Here is a 19,103-nt window from a genome sequence, read left to right as displayed (position 1 = left end):
AGGAACAAGCTGCTACATACCACGTCGATGTTGCACACACCCCTCAGCTACACTACCACTCTGCTGTGAGCGATTATTTAAGCATTCAAAAGCAAAGCACGGTGAGATGAATAGAAAGGGCTTTGTGTCACCATTACGATGATGTTGAAGTCATTCAGGGTATATATACATATATCAGAAGTCAACATGTAGAGCAGCTGCCAAGGAAACGAAGACACACTCTGCATGACCTGAGATTACATAACCAGCGGAGCTTGTAATTAAATCCGTAGGTATCTTCAATTAGGAAAAATATCATTTAGCTCATATTTATGCCTGAAACCACTGAGTATTAAATATATGCTGTTTTAGACAATTATCTTGGTAGTGAGGTTTTCAGCAACACGGAGTTATTTAAAGATTCGACTTTGCTCACAGTGCTGTTTTGCCTCGAGCACAGTGGGGCTCATCGTGAGCAGAACTGTCCTGTTTTAGCCGTTGCACAAACCACTGATTCATAATCAGTGGCGGAATGAAATGTGCAAAGCAGGGCTGCTTTTTCTTTTTCCCCTCCCCATCTGGGAAAGAAAAATCTTCACAAGTGAGCCACTTAAAATGCAGCGTGTAGAGGAGAGAGGGAAAAAAAGAGAGAAAAGCGAGGAGGATACTCTGCAAACAGAGGCTGCTGAAATTCTCTCTCACACACACACACACACACACACACATACATAAGAATGCAACGGCAGTGTGGCGGTGGGTCCAGCCCGTGCAGTCGACTGCGAGAGCTAACTGTGCTCCGGCAATGCAGAGGAGCGAGGAGGTCCCTTTCGCTGTTGCAGCGACTCTCCCCCCCTTTCTACACCGACAGGCTCATTACGCCGGTTGGAGAATAAGACACAGACACATGGGGAGGACGGGAGAAATGAGAAATGTCAACCAATGCTGTAGAACACTGATCTCAAGAGGGCTGGATCACTCCCACTGGTTTTTCTGCCTATCGGTGTGCGCTGCCTGTGGGGTGGAACGCAGCGGGGGAAGATGCTCACACTGTCGCTGGCTATTGTGTGGACAGGGGGGCTCCCTCGTAGTGGATGATATGCATTCAACAGACATTTCCACCTGCGGATGGAGGGCTGCCGCACTCTCTTTCCTTCTCACACACGGATCCTCTCAGAAGAGCAGCTGAGACTCTGACTTGTTATGTAATGGATCAAAGTGCCTTTCTTTGCATCTTTTTTCTTTGACTGAAAAGCTCTTCACCTGTGTGGCAGCGGAGGAGTTCCACTATATAACAAGTTGGGTGTTTTACATCCAAACTGCTGGAGTCTTTTCTCGGAAAACGCTCCTCGTTCAGGCGTGTACTAATGGTTCGGAAACCCCGGTGTATCTCGGGGAATACCCTCCCGCTGAATGTTGGCCAAGACAAAAAATACCTGCCGAGGACATACCTACGGTGGCCATGAAACAAAAAATCACACCAAAGAAAATAACCAGGCAAGTAGTCTTTCAACTTATCCGAATGCCATTCTGTGATGGTTGAAGTGTTTTCTGTATTGCATGTGAAGGCAGTGCAATAGTGACGCTGTTTTGGTGTTACGGTTCGTCCGCTGGCCACACAGTGTTTTCCCAGCTGACGGTGTCAGATGCTGAAGCAGCGCTCCGAGGAGCCGAGGCCACTCATCCTTGATTGAAGAGGAGCAGTGTTACTGTGGAATATCGTCACCTCGGCATGGCGAAACAAGCCTTAGAGCTCTGTTTCAAAATGGTCCGCAGATGGTGAAGTAGCTCAAGAGTTTCGCTAAAAACTTTGGAAAGTTCATCAAAATGTGGCTGGATACTGCTGTGATGTTTTAACGCGACTGAGGAAAAAAGCTTTTCCATTTGACATTTTTCTTACTCTCCAACAACAAATCTATCTATCTATCTATCTGTCTATCTATCTATCTATCTATCTATCTCACTGCATGACTATATTAATTTACTTACAATGTGGCTCAGATGAGCAGCAGAAATAAAATGAGACCCCGTTTCAAAGACAGCATTTATTTCCTGAACTTTTGCGCCGATTTCATTGTGAAACAGCAAAATTACCCTCAATCATGTCTAAGTCTTGGGTTTTGAAGTTAGAGCTGGAGCTCCCTGGTTTTCTTGTGTACAGAGTGACAGGACTATGAACGACACCTTTGGGGGACTTTAAACACGTGTACAGTGATGGACTCACTTACGATGTTCTCTGATGTTTGACAGTACCTGAAGCGTCAAAAGTCAAAAGTCACCTATGCAACCTCAATTGTAAAGCAGTGATGCTTGCGAGCTTCACATTATGTTGACTCTTTTGGTGTATTGTTGTATTTCAGATGAATAAAAATGTTCCTGTTTGAATTCGTCTCACATGAGTTAACCTTAAGTGGTTTTGTCGGATGGATTGTGCAGTCATTGATACTAACATGGCAACTACTCAAACTGTCCGGCGCAACTGAGAAAGTTTCTGCTGTGATAGTTTTAAAACAGACTTCAGCCATAATGAGCAGTAGTTCTTGAAGAAATCATAATCAATACGCAAATTACAATTTTTCTTGTCTCCAAACATACAATTGTCAGACGTCATGAAGGAGTTCCCTTCGAACTTAGTTCATTTAAGTGGGTATTAACCCCGGTTGACTTTACATTTTCAAGTGAAATCTGAAAACCTTGGTGTCGGTTTGCATGACAGCGGTGCTCAGAGCCACTGAAAATACAACTTTTTGAAAAGGGCCCCCAAGAGTTGGAGATGATGATTTGTAACCGTTTTGGATGCTTTTGGTTAAAGTATAGTTGGTGTGTTGGGTTCCTTTTCATTATCAGAGATTTGCTTCTTTGGCTTTGCTTGTCCATGTTCCCTGGCCCTTGGGCAAGGCAATTAACCCCAAAGTTTCTCTCGCCTTGCCAAGTAAAGTCAAGCTGAGCTATATAAGTTGAGTTTATTCACCATTTTGTCTTGTAGTTTTAATGGATTTCTGACTTGAAGCTTTATGTTGAATTGCATTGATTATTATCCAACCATGACAAATTACAATCCATATTTTTTAGATGCTAGCTCTTGCATAACAAATACCATTCACCTTATCACTTGGTCTCAGTCTTGGTTACTTGAAAATCAAGGAATAAAAGACACTAGCATGATTGTATTGTGGAAGAACGTAGATGCAGAAATGATCGTGAGTTGCACATCTGAATCATTTATTATAACTCTGTGAATACTGCGTATGTATTCAGGTTGGAAGAGAAATATGTTTCTGCAATATCGAGCTGCTAATGTGGGTAAAAACGACTGCACTGCATGAATCGCAGAGATTTTTTACTTTGAACTCTAAAATGTAGCCATTTGGCATAAATATTACATGACTGTGTTGTGGAATTTGCACAGCATAACTGAATGTAGATGTGATAGCTGTGACTAGGATCTTGAATTAACCACACACAGAAAACAGGAGCCTCTGAACATGATGGAAACACATTTCGATGGATTTCTCTCTTTGCACTGATTAATAGGCACTCTCAGAGTTTCTCTGCTGTTTTCAACATGGCCAGTGTTATCCTATTGTTCTTTTACTGCGAGGGAACAACAGATAGCCTCTTTTTTTTTTTTTAAGTAATTCCACCTACTGTGAAGCAAACACCTCATGAGAGCTACTGGGATGCCAATGACTCAATAGTGCTTTCTATTTTGAGTCCTTCCAATGACTGAATTTTCTCTCAGTCTGAGAATAACAGTCATTTCTATCAGATGGTACAACTGAAACAAATTGTTTGCTTTAAAGTGGGTAAAGTAAAAAGAAAAAGATGACTTTCTACAAAAACTGAAAGTGCTTATCTGAACTGTCCATAATTTGCATATGTTAATCATATTGTATAATTGGGAGTGACAGTAGCTGATAAAAAGGTTCAGTTTGGTGTATTTTGGCAATCCTGACATCAGAAGCTCGTCAAGTGAAATGCCAGTTATTTTGAAATACAGATAGAATGTAATATGATCTGAGAACTAAAGCTTTTGTCACAAGCTAATTTTCCTCATATAATGTTATGCCAGTCTTGGTTACTTTTCATTTGCGCATTGATGATTCTTTCCTAATAGTCTACATGACAGAAGTTTTTTTTTAGCCTCCTGCTTGCAGCGTTGGCACACATAGAAGACCACCTGTTGGACGACAACTATGTATCCTCTGAACAAGGTGTTAAAATTACAGTTGATCCATATTAAAAAAAATTAAATTTATATTGTTTTGTTAATATTCCTTTCCCTTTCACCAAACATCCAAGAGTCAGATAAATCAGCCAGGTTACTCTGCCAGTTCCTATAGAAACAGTGTGCTTTTTGCATCTTCTACCGCCATGATGGAAACATCAGTTTCCATGATTGCAAAATGTTGGTCCAAGACTTTCATCGAATAAATGGTTTATTATTGTCCCTGACTGTCTTTGTGCTTCATAATAAATGGCTCCATTTTCTCAGCAGACAGTGTCCTTCAGAAATTGTGAGTCAGAAATTGTTTATTTCCTTTCAGATTCCGAAACAACAGAGGATGAAGATGGCGATCAACCTGAGACCAAAGAGGATAGTGGAGATGTCGAGGACCAGGCTGTTTATGCAGGTATACGGAACCTCCTTTATTCCTTTAAAATGATTTGTGCCATTAGTTAACAATTTCTTTTAATAAAACTTAAAAAAAAAAAAAAGTTATTTTAAAATGTTCAAATTCAACCTGTTTCACATTCAGTGATGGACAGATGTGCTGAAGATGACAACAGTATACATGGACATGAGGATCTCACTCACAGGTAAGCAACAAACATACAATTGACTCTGAGAGCTTCATGTTTGCTAAACTGACTTTTCTACTGCGTTGCTTTTCACTTTCAAAAGCCAATCAGAGGACTTTTCAAGAGAATCTCCCCCACAAGCCCTCCCACCCCCATCTCCAAGACTTGTCAAGCGTATTCCCACCTCTCCGATGCCAAGTCGCTCTGGTTCCACCACTCCACTCAGCTTGCGGAAGAAAATTGTTGTACCAACTGACTACCAAGACACAGTGCCAGGAGAGTTCGAAGAAAAGGTTAAGCAGCCAAAACCTGCATCCCAGGGTAGTACCACAGACTCCCGCCCGCAAACGCCACTGAGTGAATACTCGCGGAAAGAGTTTACCCCTAGACCTTCACCGAAGCTTACACGGGCAAGCTCAAAGGTTTTTGAAAAGGTCCGTGGTCTAGAAGAACGGAGACGAAGTCTTGATATTCCAGAAGGCTCCATTTCAGGTAGATCCTGGGCAGGCTTCAATCGCGCTGGCTCTGTAGACTCAGATGACGGGGGAAGTCGGCTGGGCATCTCTCGAGAAAGTTCAAGGGAAGATCTTAGGGAGGCTCTGAAAGAAGATGCTGCTGAACGAAGATCCATGTTCAGACAGAGAGCTGCTTCGCTGGAGGACAAACCGCGCTACTCTCAAAAAGTTCAGGACATCGAGAACAAGTTCACCGAGGAGCTCCAGCGCATTAAAAAACTAGTTGGGAAACCTCATATGAAGAAATCATTTTCAACTGAACAGCTCACCCTGAGGGCGAAGCAGCGGCAACCTTTCAGGAAAATCGAACCAATTCCTCCCCAAGTCCTACAGAAACTTCAAGAAAGAGAACGTGTCCAGTGGGCGAAAGAGCAGAGAGACAAGGAAATAAGTCAGCAACCGATGCAGCAACAAGTGCAAACACCACAAGAAACGTATAAATCAAGACAAAAGACATCAAGTTCAGGTTCAACAAGTGTGACCGTGAGTAGATATGGAGAAGTTGCTGGCACCCCAGAATCAATGCAGCTATCTGACTTACCAGGACAACGATCAGTGAGAGAATTAAGCAGAGTCAGTCCAGTAACGGAAATCATTCAAAGATCATCGTCACCAGCATTATATCATCACCAAAGGGAAGGATCGCCAAGCAAAAATGTTGCAGAGATGACATTACGCAAGGTTGAACGAAGGCCACCGAGTCCGCTTGTACAAAGAGTATCTCGAATGCAAGAATCTTCGCACATCCAAGAGTCTCTCGCGCAAACATCACAAGAGGGTTCAGGGAGAAAAACACCAATAGAAGTATTAGTAAGAAAAATTGATAGCAGACCTGAAAGTCCATTGGTACAAAAAAGGGCTGTCGTGCAAGATCGTTCCCCGCCACATCCTGCCAAACCTTCAAGAACCACACCAGTCTCTCCAACAGAGGACACAATGGAGGTGGACCTACCGAAACCAGATGCGAAGATCCCCACTATTATTGTTGAAGATGAAAAAATGGAGGAAGCCATTCCTGTGAAGAAGACTAGCGGCGCTAAAGAAGCACATCCGCCGAAGACCAAAGGAAAACACCGCCGTCCTCGACCAATGTCACCAGAATTAGGTGAGATAAGGTTACTGAGTTAACCAACCACTTCTCTAAAGTGTCATCTCATCTGACATGACACAAAGTCACAATGAAAAAAAATAAATAAATAAGCATGCTTGTTTTGTTGAACCACACAGACTCTTCAGATGATTCTTATGTGTCTGCTGGAGAGGACCCCATGGAGGCCCCTGTGTTTGAGTTTCCCCTCCAAGACACCGTAGCATCTGCTGGTGCAGATGTGCTGCTCAAATGTGTAATTGCTGGAACCCCTATCCCTGATGGTAACACATTCTCCTTGTCAATGAAAACTCACAAATGTAATTCTGAGCATTTTATTTCAGCAGTGGGTCAGCAAGTGGGTTTATTTGTTTTCTGTGTTTTCTTTTCAAGTTTCCTGGACTAAAGACAACACTGATATCAGTGGTGTGGAAAATTACACAATCAAAGTGGAGGGAGAACGCCACAGTCTACTTATCAAATCAGCAAAGATGACTGATGGTGGAAAATTCTGTGTCACTGCTGTTAATCAGATGGGCAGCGCATCCAGCAGTGCAACCCTTTCACTCAAAGCAGGTAGGTTCAAATATTCAGAAGGAAATTTTGAAATATGAGAGTTGGTTTTTAATTTCCTTTCTTTCAAATTAGTGTAGTTTAACACTATTGTTTTCAAAAAAAGGTGGTCTGAGCAAAATAGATTTAATGTAAATACAGTTTTTCATATAGTGATACACACATCCATTCAATATGTCATTACAGTCATAAAAAGAAATTAGTATCTCTGTATGGATCAATTCACTCTTTCTTTTCCCAGGAACAATAATGAGAATTCAGTCCAGGTATTTAAAGATGGTCTCACACGCAATTCTCTTAGTCATGGCTTTTAAAACCTTATTTTCGCCTATTTAAAAACAAACAAAACAAAGAAATGTCATATGGGATGTTCCCACAACAGCACAGTGTTTCAGCTGATTTCTCTCCTTCTCCCTTGTCATTATCTCTGAGCAAAATGTGTGTGTGCCATATATTCCAGCTGAATAACCTCACTTATAGTTTCCATAGCAACTCAGAGGCGAAACTGAACCTATAAATTGCCCACCAAGGCTCACTGGCTCCACTCACTGCGAATCCACTATTGTTTGGATTTCACATTTGGCATCTCAGATTGTAATTACACTTCAGCAGAGGGGGGAGCTTTGTTTATATTAATACATGGACTCTTTGAAATCCCGTTTGTCTCAATAAAATTGAAATTTACTAAAACTAACTGAAAGGTGCAAATTGGACTTGACTGTAATCAAGCTTGTGATGAAGTCAAACAAGAATCATAACAGGCCTTTTTGTTGTTGTTGTTGTTGTTGTTTATTTGGCATTAACAGAGACAGTACAGGAACCAAAGGGAAACCTGGGTGTGCCGATGGACATCAGCAGCCCCATCACATCTGATGAAGAGTATCTCAGTCCCCTGGAAGAAGCCATGGACTTCGGAGGGCCTGAGCCAAGGCGATCTATTGACACTCGATTCAGGAAACCTCCTTCATTCCTGGTGAGACTGATGGGCTGAACGGGCCTCCTAATTGACTTCCCCCCTTGACTGGTTTGGCCTTAGAATGATTAGCTTTGACATTATTTAACAGCATTTGGTTGCTAAATGCCGCTTGTAAATACATACAGGATGTCCATGATTGTCTCTCAATGTTAATGTTAATTTTCCTGTATGAAAATATTATCTGCTGCGTGATCATTCCATCTGAGCATCTGTCAGATAAAAACCTGGAGGTGAAATGCATCTCCAAGCTTCTAACGTGCATTACATTTCACACAGGCAACAATGAGTGATCAAGCTGTCATTGAAGGACAGGAAGTCACCATGTCTGTCCGAATAAGTGGACAACCCAAACCCATGCTCTATTGGTAGGTTCCCCCCCACTTCATTACTAATTAAACCTCAATGCCTGCATGGGACTTTCCACCGTCACAAACACATCTTCGTGACTACACGGTGTGTTTTTGAGCATGCTGGTGTATAACCGAGGTGGAAGCTTCATGGTTGTTGAGCTTAAAAGTCTCTCAGGGAACAGAAACAGCTTTGATAGTGAAAACGTGGAACAACCTGCCATCTTTTTCATCTGATAACTGATTAACACCCACAAACACAAACCTGGCTGAACTAATAAGCTCTTAGACAACAATCTGGTATTCAGTTTTATTCAAGGGCTGACTGCATTTCTTCAAAAGGGTCAATAGTGTTTACTATTCGATCATACACTGCAGCAAGGAATAAAGCTGACTTTCATACAAATGCATATTTAATATCTCTGTGCTATTGAGCTAAGATCTTATTGCTGGGTATCTACTGAAGAAACATGGAAACCAAGCACCCTGTTTATTTTCTTTGGTTTTGGGTGATTCTCATATGACTGCAAGTGCATCAACTTGAATGAAATTAGTCAGTTTCTAAGAGCAGGACAATCAATGAGTCCTTTTTCCTCTTTTATTTAGAATGTATTCTGAAACATTACTGGTGATTTGATTGAAAAGTGTGCACGTTGCCAATTAGCTGTGAACATAAATACAAACCAGCCACTTTTGCAATACAACATTGAGTCATTGATGTTAGAAAGATTAAATGCGAGAAAGATTTGTGATCCGAAACAACAATGGCTGGGAGAACACAGACAAGCCTCATCGGCACCAGGCTGATTGACATTTTATCTGATATCTCAACAGTTGAGAGTTCTACAAACAAGTACATGCCTAGCTTCCAATGCCAAGCCCATTCCCGTGGCCATTTCTGCCTAAAGCTCTACCTGTAGACGGTAATGGCTATAATATGCTCAGGAGTGAAGAAAGTGACCAGATAGAAGATTAATATCAGTGAGATCATCCATAGAAATACAGGGTATAAACTGTCGTGACAGCTCCCAAGCCTTTAGATCAGGTGCTGTTGGTTGCTTGTGGAGCTGGGGGAGTGGCTTGTCAGCCATGATGACTGACACCTGGGCGGCCTGCTCACCTGTGTATATATGCAGGCACCTTAGTTAGCCAGTCTTGCTCTCATCTTGCACCATCATGACATATTTGCACATATCAGTTATGAAGCTGAGCATAAATTTGACATCAAACTTGTATTTGTCGTTTCACTTTGCTTGCCTTTTCATCAAATTTGTGATAATTAAGTGAAGTAATTTGAGAAACTTCAAGGTACCTCTTTGAAAGCACTTTGACTTAATCTCCAGGGAAAGCTGCTATACTGAACATGCACACCACGGAAGTAGCAAGTAGTTCTCTACACATGTATGAGTAGGTGGACAATAACAACAACGGCAGCCTCCAGAGTGCCTCCTGGGAGTTGAGAGTCAACTGTAAAAGCAAACCAACTTGGTGGTCTGTCCATACTAATGTCTGGGCACTTACCATTAACATTTTTTCCAGAGTATCAGTGTATCTGATTCTCTGTGCGCATGTGTGTGTGGCTTAACGACAAAAGCAACTCATGGTCTGTAGGCTTACTGCATAATTTCCAAATCATTGCTGTTAAAACACATTTTTTCTGAAATGAGGATGTAGACATGATGAATTTTCACTTGAAACATTTTTGTCAGAACGGGACCTTAAGAGTTACGAAAATACACATCAAATCTCAAAATAGTAAGCAGTTTGGAAATTTTCCCTGCTCTTTGTGCTCATCTGTAGCAACTATCCTGAATTTTGTTCAAATTTGGAGACTTTAAAAAAAAAGACAATAAAACAAATGTTAGTCATCACCATTCAATCTTTAATTAGGATTAAAAAACATGTTCAGGGGAATATAATTCACCGCTATCCCACCCTTACTAGGTAGAAGAAATCTAGAAATAGAAAAAGTGCATGCTTGTCATTATTTATGTCACGAATCAGATTTTGAAATGTTTTATATTTCTGTCCTCTTTAAAAACACGGCAATAAATGTTCCTTCATGCCTTCTCATTTATAGGTTGAGAGACAGAGTTACGGTAAAATCCGGCCCTCGCCATATTGTACGAGAGACAGAAGATGGCACGTTTGAAATGACGATCAAGTCGGCATTGAGGTCAGACTCTGGGATCTACTCGTGCAGGATCATCAATGAGTATGGGACGAAGCAGTGTGACGCAAAGCTGCAGGTGAAAGGTATGCCTGATTTAAAATCTTCTCCCATTTTGTATCTGTCATTTTAACAAACCTGTTCAATATTAGAAGAAAACCTTTGCCAATATTGTGTTGGAACTGTTCTGGATTCACTCCCAGCCCCTCCAGTGGAGCCAGGCCTTGCCATCATCCGTCCGGTCAGGGACATCACAGCCAAGGCCGGGGAGACGGTCCTGTTCGAGTGTCACGTCATCGGACCGAAGGACACTGACGTGGACTGGCTGGCCGACGGCAAGCTGATCCAGCCCGCCTTGCTCAACTGCAAGATGCACTTTGATGGACGAAAGTGCCGGCTGCTGCTGAACTCCGTGCATGAGGACGACAGCGGGACGTACATGTGCAAACTCAGCACAGCGAAAGGTCTGAGTGACGGACAAACCAAGGCAACGTTTTCAAGTGAAAACAGAACATTTTTGTGCCGTGGCCTGCGTCTTTTTTTCCATCTCTGCTTCTACTTATGGAATACTCTTCTGTGTTTTTCAGAGGAGGTGACTTCATGCGGCAAGCTTAAGGTGGTCCCCTCCTTTGAACCGCTGTTCACTCGCAAGTTGGACGTTTTGGAGGTGATCGAGGGGCGCAACGCTCGATTCGACTGCAAAGTCAGTGGAACCCCGCCTCCTAAGGTCATCTGGAGTCACTTCGGTAGGACCAACCTTTATCAAGATTCATAACATTAGAGATATCTGTAAAAAATGAGCATTTTCCAATCCCAAAAGTTGGAGCAGTCTGGTTTAGAAAAAAACAACAACAAAAAAAAACTAAATGCTTAATTTTAATGTTTTCCTTATGATTTAATTATAATTTAATGGCATAATATAGTTCCCTTGACAATTTCCAAATTGATTTTGACAGCTTTGGACTTCCCAATTATGGCCCTCTGAGGAGGTCTTGGACAACTGGTTTCAGTCCCAGCTCACATCAAAGCATCAGTGCAGCCATGCTGAGAATTATACACTTTATTTTGGAACAGACGTTCTAATTTTGGGTCCAGTGACATATTTTTTAGAAAAGTTTGGACTACAATCACAATCACAAATGCAAAACGCAAACATTTAGGGAACACATGATTGAAGGTTTTCTATTTGGTTTGGTATGATCAGGTCTTCATATGACTATATACTGAAAACCACTTCAGAGCACTTTTGAAAGCAATCATCTGTGAACAGTTTATTACCAAATGCGGGTTAAACTGGAATTCATTTCGACCACATGTGAACAAGATAACTATCCTGCTTATAGAAGAACAGCACGGCTCCGTAGTAAAGAGAGGAATAACTCACTGATATTCAATATCAACAACAGGAATGGCAAATCGTTGCACTTTCCAAGCCACAACAGTTGGTCTCCTCAGCCTCCAAATGCTTCCTCAGAGCCGTTCAAAGAACAGCCGATGCTGCACAGCGGGCTTTTAAGTTTTTCAAAGCACGTTGCTGGCACTCAAATACTGAAAATGGGTTTACAGCACAAATGCATTTTCACCATCAGATAGGCTTTCTTTTTTAGATCAAGACCAATGGCTAGAAAATATTGAGCATTTAAGCTATTTGTACATTTTGGGCATAAAAACTCAACATTTCAGGGAATAGTGTTGCAAAATCTTTGGGGGATTTTCTTCATGTAGCGCTGAATTTTAGGAAGAAACCATTGAAACAGATGAAAGCTGTATTTACAGTTACTTTCTAACATCAATCTTCTGAGACTTGCCATCAATGAACTGATTTCTACGGGTGATTTTCACATTGTTGATAGACTGAATTAAAAAAAAACAAAAAAAAAACCCATTCTGTCATTTTCAGACCATGCCCTCACAGAAAGCGAGGATGTCCGTATAGTTCAGGAGGCCGGCCGCCATTCTCTGATCATATCTCACGTGACCAACGATGACGAAGGATTCTACACCGTGGTAGCACGTAATGCTCACGGCGAGGCGGAAAGTTCTGCTGAACTCTACATCCAGGAACCACGGCCGGCCATCTCCTCACAGATGTAAGAGCGTGCGGCGTCTTCAATGTGTTATCTTCATCTCCGATTATCTGCAATTCCCAATTAACTGAATTTTCAGGGCCAAACTGGAGAAGATGCCGTCCATCCCAGAGGAGCCGGAGGTCCCAGAGAATGAGGTGGAGCGCTTCACCATGCCCGACTTCATCAAGCCCCTTTACGACCTGGATGTGATCGAGGGGAAGGAGGCTGTGTTGAAGTGCAAAGTGGCCGGCTTCCCGTATCCAACCATCGCCTGGTTCCACAACGGCAAGAGGATCGAAAGCACCGAGGACAGAAAGATGACACAGTGTGAGTGTTTCACGTTTTTACTAAGCAGTCACACTCACCGTGGTTTATTTCGCCTTCCACCTAATTAGCATTTCAGTGAGAATGAAGGCAAACCAAGTGTAATTTTATTTCTGTGGCACCATTCAGACAATAAATGCATGAAGAAGTTTCAATTAGCCAAAATAAAGAATATTTCTAGGAATCTCAGTCAGAGTGAACTGAAATGTTGCATAACTCTATCACAACGTCACCTCTATCTTAGAAATTCAGATAAGTAAAAGCCTGATGTCACTTCTGTGTCAAAATAGGTACATTTTGTCTGCTTTTTTTACCCACATTCATTTCTTTTGAGAATGTTTTGATTAGATCTTCAGTATTCACCTGTCTTCTGTCCTCTCTGCTCCTCGTCTTGAAGTCCGTGACGTCCACAGCCTGGTCATCCGCTCCGTGTGCCACGCTCACGGTGGGGTCTACAAGAGTGTCATATCCAACAAAGTGGGCAAGGCCACCTGCTACGCTCACCTTTATGTCACAGGTCCTTTTCTTTGCAATACAGTTTACTTCCATTTTGATGGCTAATAGATCGATGTCTTTTTGTGGCGCTGCCTGAGACCACTTCCACTGTTGTCATTGTCAGACATCCTCCCCGACCCGCCTGATGGGATGCCAGTGATCGAGTCCATTACTGGTAAAACCATTACTTTAAGCTGGAAGAAGCCCAGGAGGCTGGATCCATCCATTGGTACGTAGCAATCTAATATAATGTATTCTTACAAACAAGCAAATTAATTACATATTTAATTGTTTTTTTCTGTTGATACTGATGTCTGCAAATTTGGGGAGATACATTTTGACATCAGACAAACAATCTCATGAAACAAACTGAAACTAGATGTCTATAGTCTAATTTTATTTATAAAGTTCTTCAGGTGTACAGTCAAAAATAATTGAATCTGTTTAACTGACAACTTCCAATTCTTTCAATTGAAGTCCTAAACATATTAAAAATATTAAATGTTTTCTGAAATTTCTAATTAGATACTCAAAAAAATTACTATAAGCCTAAAAAAAACCCACAAACATATCAACGGGAAATTAAAAATACAGACATTTTTGCACTTTTGGACTTGAAACAAGCCACATATTTCACTTTTTATATAACGTAAACATTGCAAAAAAACAGTTTAAGTATTACATGAACTCTAACTGTGAAGAAAATTATAGGAGTGAACTGAAAAATGGCACTGAGGTCCTCGGCACTATCGCGGGTGTTGATATCAGCATGAACGCTCACCTGAAAGCTGTAAGCATGAGCCTGGAAGGCAGGGAGCCCACTCAGCTGAAGTCACGGAGTATCCGTGGCAACGATGTTCAATACGCCGAGATAAGTGTTGACGGTGAGCTCTTGCGGTGAAGCTTTTTGGATCCCAACCCTTTCCTTTCAGATCCCAGCTCCCTCATGTACGCGATCCAGCAGCAAGCCTTAGGCTCCATCCAGTGGATCATCATCGCTTCTGGCCTGAAGGAAACCACCTACACCATCACGACCCTCTCCAAAGGCGTGCGCTACGCCTTCAGAGTCCTCACCATCACCTCCAAAGCTTTCAGCAAGCCTTCGCCTGCCACCGACCCGGTGCAGCTCTTGGACAGAGGTAGATCCAGGGTTACTAGAGCTTCCTTTACCCATCTGGTTTTATGTATGTGTTGTATAGGTTACTTATTGTTATGTATCTTTCTTTTCCGAAGGTCCCTACCTTCAGGAGGCTCCAGTGATTACTGACAAGCCAGAAATTGTTTATGTGATGGAAAACCAGTCCGTCACTATAAATATTACCCTCAATCATGTCAACGCTTCAGTCATCTGGAAAAGGTATATAAAGCCCATTTATACGACAACATTTCAAGTGAAAGTGAGAGAGCTTGAGTGTACGGTTGGTGAACATAAATACAGTATGACCGTACACACATGCAGCTGTTTTACTTTCAGTTAATAAAGATTCCAGAGCAGTGAAAATAGTCTATTATTATGCCCTGATTTACACTCATGCAAGTGCCAAAGAGGATGCTGGTCTAAAATACACTCGTCACCCAGGAGAGGAGCGGCCCTGGCCAGCAAGCCAGGCCTGTATGAGATGACGATGCCAGATGACGACCAGCACACGTTGAAGCTGTTCAAAGTGAAGAGCACTGATGTCGGAGAGATGGAATTTGTGGCCTCCAACAAGTATGGAAGCGACAGCTGCACCTTCAATGTGGAGTTGGCAGGTAGGCAGCGGTGTTACCCACTTAGATAAATATCTGGCTGTGCCATCCATCCATCTGACGGTTCTCTTTTTGTGCCCTTGTGTTGACAGCCCCACCTACATTTGAGACTATCATGGAGGACTTGGATGTGTGTTCAGGGGAAACTCCACGCTTTGCTGTGGTTGTGGAGGGAAAACCCATTCCTGACATCCTCTGGTTTAAGGTTTTTAATTATTGTTTATTGGAATGAATGTAAAGCAGGGGTGTTAAATAAAAGGCATGTGAGCCTATACCAACCTGGAAGAGGCGCCAAACTTGATTTCTTCAGAGTAATGGACACGACACAAAGAGCTGAGCTTAGATATCGGCAATTTTGCCATGAAAGATTGCTACCTTGTTGTTAACAGATGAGCATTAACCTCAAAATCCTGTCAGGATGCATTTGTACTTTGGCACTTTTTTTATTGCAATTGTTTGGTTTAGCAAAAATATAAACACTTTTATTATGTATACTCTGTGCTACATCAAAGAAAAAACTTTAAAGTTTAAATTGTAAAGGTTATATGGCACTATTTTACTTGTCCAGCTCAATCAAAAAGAAATCGGGTTGTCTGTGACCTTGACTTTAACACCCTTGATCTAAAGCATAGCTCCTGGTAGTTTTGTTCACTTGGTGCAACCATAGAGAAAAAAATGGCGAACTCTACAGGAAACGTGTTTTACATGGATGCCACAGTGGTATGCACATATGATGTACAGGTTTGATTTGGTATAAGGTTTACACTTTCCTTCAGCATCCCGAGCAGCTGAGGGTAACAGGCCGTGCTCAGCAGCATACCGGCAAACTGCAGCAGACAGACATGAGTTGATGAATAGAAATCCTTCAAATAGCTTAAAAACACCTCATTGACAAACACACTTACACCGATCAGACTTAACATAATGACAAGTGTATTAGATAACACTCTTTATCCCAGTGTCATGGCACCTGCTGATGGGTGGGATTTATCACACAGTAAGTGAACATTTTGTCCTCAATTTTTATGTGTTCAAATCAGAAAAATGGACTGGTGTGATGTTTTGAGTCTGATGAATATACAACTGGGTCAGAGCATTTCAGAAACCGCAGCTTTTGTGGAGTGTTTCCAGTCTGCAGTGCTAGTATCTATCAGAAATGCTGCACTGAAAGAAAAGCAGTGAACAGATGATATCAGCCCAGACTCATTGATTCACATGGTTCCACTGAGGTCCGACTTGCAGAACTGAAAGGATCTGCTGTTTCCAGCCAAATGCCACAGTGGACCTCCATAGTTCTAGTGAAGTCCATATTTGACAGGTCAGGGCTCTTTCGGCATTAAAAGAGGACCTATGCACTCGCAGGTAGGTGGATGATACAAAGCAAGATGAAGGAAGTATGAGGAGACATTAAGGTGAGAGCTGGTGTCTTTGAGATAGATAGAAAGTGATGAAAATTGCTTGAAGTTTTGGGAACTGGCATTTGGGGGTTTCATAATAAATCTTGATCCTGTTGTTGAACCTACTATATTTCCTTACAGAATGATATCCTGCTGTCAGAGAGTAGTCATTACACATTTGTCTACGATGACAACGAGTGCTCCCTGGTGATCCTCAATTCTCGTTCAGAAGACTCTGGGGTCTACACCTGCACTGCCAGGAACCTGGCTGGTTCTGTGTCCTGCAAAGCTGAACTGACTGTTCATCAAGGTGAGAGATGAACCAACGAGATCTGTTGAATGCTGAGTTTGTAAGATGTCAAGCACAATAATTACACACTAATGTAATGATTTTCCATTACTCCAGCTAAAAGCAAGGAGGATCCAATGGATGATGAGGAGACCATTCTCAGGAAAATGCGCAGACTGACTGATTATTATGATATCCACAAGGAAATTGGAAGGTAAATTATGTCACTGATCACAACCAAAATGCTGTGCTAATAGTCTAACATACCATGATGTGCCATCTTGCTACAGACTGAGAAATTATAAACATTCCGTTTCTACATTTCTTTTTTTTTTTTTTTTTTTTTCATCTTCAGGGGTTCATTTTCCTATGTGAAGCGAGTCATCCAGAAAGCTGGCAAAAGGGAATATGCAGCAAAGTTTATCTCCACGCGGGCCAAGAAGAAGCCATCTGCTCTGAGGGAGATGAACCTGCTTTCCAAGCTGGACCACGAGAGAATCCTCTACTTTCACGATGCCTTCGAGAAGAAGAACGCAGTCATCATCATCACTGAAATGTATCCTGTCCACATCCTAGTGATGAATAACGTGCAAGTTTTGAGAAAATCTGCAACAATCATTTGTAGGAGAATTATTTTATTATTATTATTATGATTCATTGAAGTTATACCAGCCCTCATGAGCAATGGATCCCAATCTGGGGTCTGAGATCTACTTGAGGGGGATCAGAGATCATGAGGGGGTGAATGTCAAAGAAAATCATAATGAGACATCAACTTCATTCTATAACAAAGCAGGGGAACTGATTCTTTACCTTGGTGAGAGTGGGTGTGTGCATCAACATTTGGCTTCACTGTAACGTGTTAGCTTAGAGTTTGGAGACGCAATCTGGGAAGGCAGACATAGTAAGTCTTCAGCATTTGCCTTAATTATTTTCTGAAGATGCCACGAGGAGATGCTTGACAGATTCACAAAGAAATCGACAGTAATGGAATCAGATGTGAGTTTTGATCCACAAATCCTCACCAGTGCACATTTCAAAAACCAGTTTAAGGTTGGCTTTTGAATATACAAATAGTATGATTTAAGTTATGGTTTCTTAATAACAGCTTCATTGTTTTTCTCAGATTCGCTCATGTGTAAGACAACTGCTTGAGGGGCTAGACTACCTTCATCATCTGAACATCATCCATCTGGACATCAAGGTCAGTTCCTGTGGATTTTTAGCTACATTTCCAGATTCAATAATGCAGAGCAAAATATAATCAAACTCAATTTTCTCACTCTTTTATCAGCCTGATAACATCCTCATGGCAGACCCGATGGGTGATCAGATCCGTCTCTGTGATTTTGGCAACGCGGTGGTGATCACACCTGACGAGGCTCAGTACTGCAAATATGGCACACCGGAGTTTGTTGCACCGGAAATTGTCAATCAGACTCCTGTGTCCAAAGCAACAGACATATGGTAGACTAATGATCTAATGTAGCTACACATATTTCTAAGAAACATATAACTATATGAAAAGATTTTTTTCTGTTACTTTTTCAGGCCAGTCGGAGTTATAGCATATCTGTGGTAAGTAAAAAAAAAAAGCAAAATAAAATTCTAATGTAGAAATTAGCAGGATGAGATTTGTTGAGGGAGTTGGGATCCCCCTTTCTCATGTAATTTACACCGATGTAGAAATGTGTTTTGATTTGGGCGACCTCTCTTTGAAAGTAGAGCAGCGCAGAGTGAAACTCATGTGATCAATACAAAACTAACACTCAGGTTGCATGCAGTTTGCCTCAAAAGTAGCCAATTCTATACTTTGTATTTTCATACCACAAGAGATTTTTATCCAAAGTTGATCATTTAACTTTAAATGGCATGTGTTCGGGGGTTTCTTAACACAAACTTAAACTATTGCGCCTATAGCTTTGCATTTAACTTTTTTGATCAGGTAAATACATCTGCGTTTACCTAAATGCTCAATGCCCCCACTCAAACATACATACATACTGTCATTGGTAATAACAAATCACGACCTGCTAATAAAATAAATTAAATTCACAATGTTCAACATCAATAGATTTGTTTATCTGAGGCTATCTGAAAGTTTGACATTAACTGTAATGACTTTTGTTGTTGTTGTTGTTTGCAGTCTGACGGGAGTTTCTCCATTTGCTGGGGAGAACGATCGCAGTTCTGTGCTGAACATCCGGAACTACAATGTGGCTTTTGAGGAAAGCATGTTTGCTGATCTTTGCAGAGAAGCTAAAGGGTTCATCATCAAGTTGCTGGTAGCAGACAGGCTGTGAGTTTAACCACTGGATATGTATTTAGATGGA

At 41.6% G+C, this 19,103-nt stretch overlaps 1 protein-coding gene across 2 annotated transcripts in view; it reads left to right on the top strand.

Annotated features, from left to right (window-relative positions):
* The first annotated feature begins 4,526 nt into the window (after positions 1 to 4,526).
* Positions 4,527 to 19,103, top strand: part of spegb (striated muscle enriched protein kinase b) — a 32,061-nt gene continuing 17,484 nt past the window's right edge. Inside the window, exons 1-26 of one of the 2 annotated variants that reach the window (XM_030111654.1) lie at positions 4,527 to 4,602; positions 4,729 to 4,797; positions 4,883 to 6,399; positions 6,522 to 6,665; positions 6,775 to 6,957; positions 7,761 to 7,927; positions 8,207 to 8,295; positions 10,358 to 10,533; positions 10,651 to 10,911; positions 11,035 to 11,193; positions 12,348 to 12,537; positions 12,614 to 12,843; positions 13,238 to 13,357; positions 13,460 to 13,564; positions 14,268 to 14,474; positions 14,569 to 14,692; positions 14,915 to 15,087; positions 15,177 to 15,289; positions 16,623 to 16,791; positions 16,888 to 16,984; positions 17,126 to 17,326; positions 17,712 to 17,769; positions 17,897 to 17,974; positions 18,065 to 18,237; positions 18,322 to 18,348; positions 18,917 to 19,069. In XM_030111654.1, coding sequence (XP_029967514.1) covers positions 4,739 to 4,797; positions 4,883 to 6,399; positions 6,522 to 6,665; positions 6,775 to 6,957; positions 7,761 to 7,927; positions 8,207 to 8,295; positions 10,358 to 10,533; positions 10,651 to 10,911; positions 11,035 to 11,193; positions 12,348 to 12,537; positions 12,614 to 12,843; positions 13,238 to 13,357; positions 13,460 to 13,564; positions 14,268 to 14,474; positions 14,569 to 14,692; positions 14,915 to 15,087; positions 15,177 to 15,289; positions 16,623 to 16,791; positions 16,888 to 16,984; positions 17,126 to 17,326; positions 17,712 to 17,769; positions 17,897 to 17,974; positions 18,065 to 18,237; positions 18,322 to 18,348; positions 18,917 to 19,069 — 4,973 coding nt within the window. In that variant the 5' untranslated portion in view covers positions 4,527 to 4,602; positions 4,729 to 4,738. Of the gene's footprint in view, positions 4,611 to 4,728; positions 4,798 to 4,882; positions 6,400 to 6,521; positions 6,666 to 6,774; positions 6,958 to 7,760; positions 7,928 to 8,206; positions 8,296 to 10,357; positions 10,534 to 10,650; positions 10,912 to 11,034; positions 11,194 to 12,347; positions 12,538 to 12,613; positions 12,844 to 13,237; positions 13,358 to 13,459; positions 13,565 to 14,267; positions 14,475 to 14,568; positions 14,693 to 14,914; positions 15,088 to 15,176; positions 15,290 to 16,622; positions 16,792 to 16,887; positions 16,985 to 17,125; positions 17,327 to 17,711; positions 17,770 to 17,896; positions 17,975 to 18,064; positions 18,238 to 18,321; positions 18,349 to 18,916; positions 19,070 to 19,103 lie in introns of both variants that reach the window. The other variant, XM_030111655.1, reaches the window with a different exon arrangement.

Source organism: Salarias fasciatus, chromosome 16 (assembly GCF_902148845.1).
Source record: "Salarias fasciatus chromosome 16, fSalaFa1.1, whole genome shotgun sequence".
NCBI classification, from domain to species: domain Eukaryota; kingdom Metazoa; phylum Chordata; class Actinopteri; order Blenniiformes; family Blenniidae; genus Salarias; species Salarias fasciatus.
This window is presented reverse-complemented; position numbering and strand designations above follow the sequence as displayed.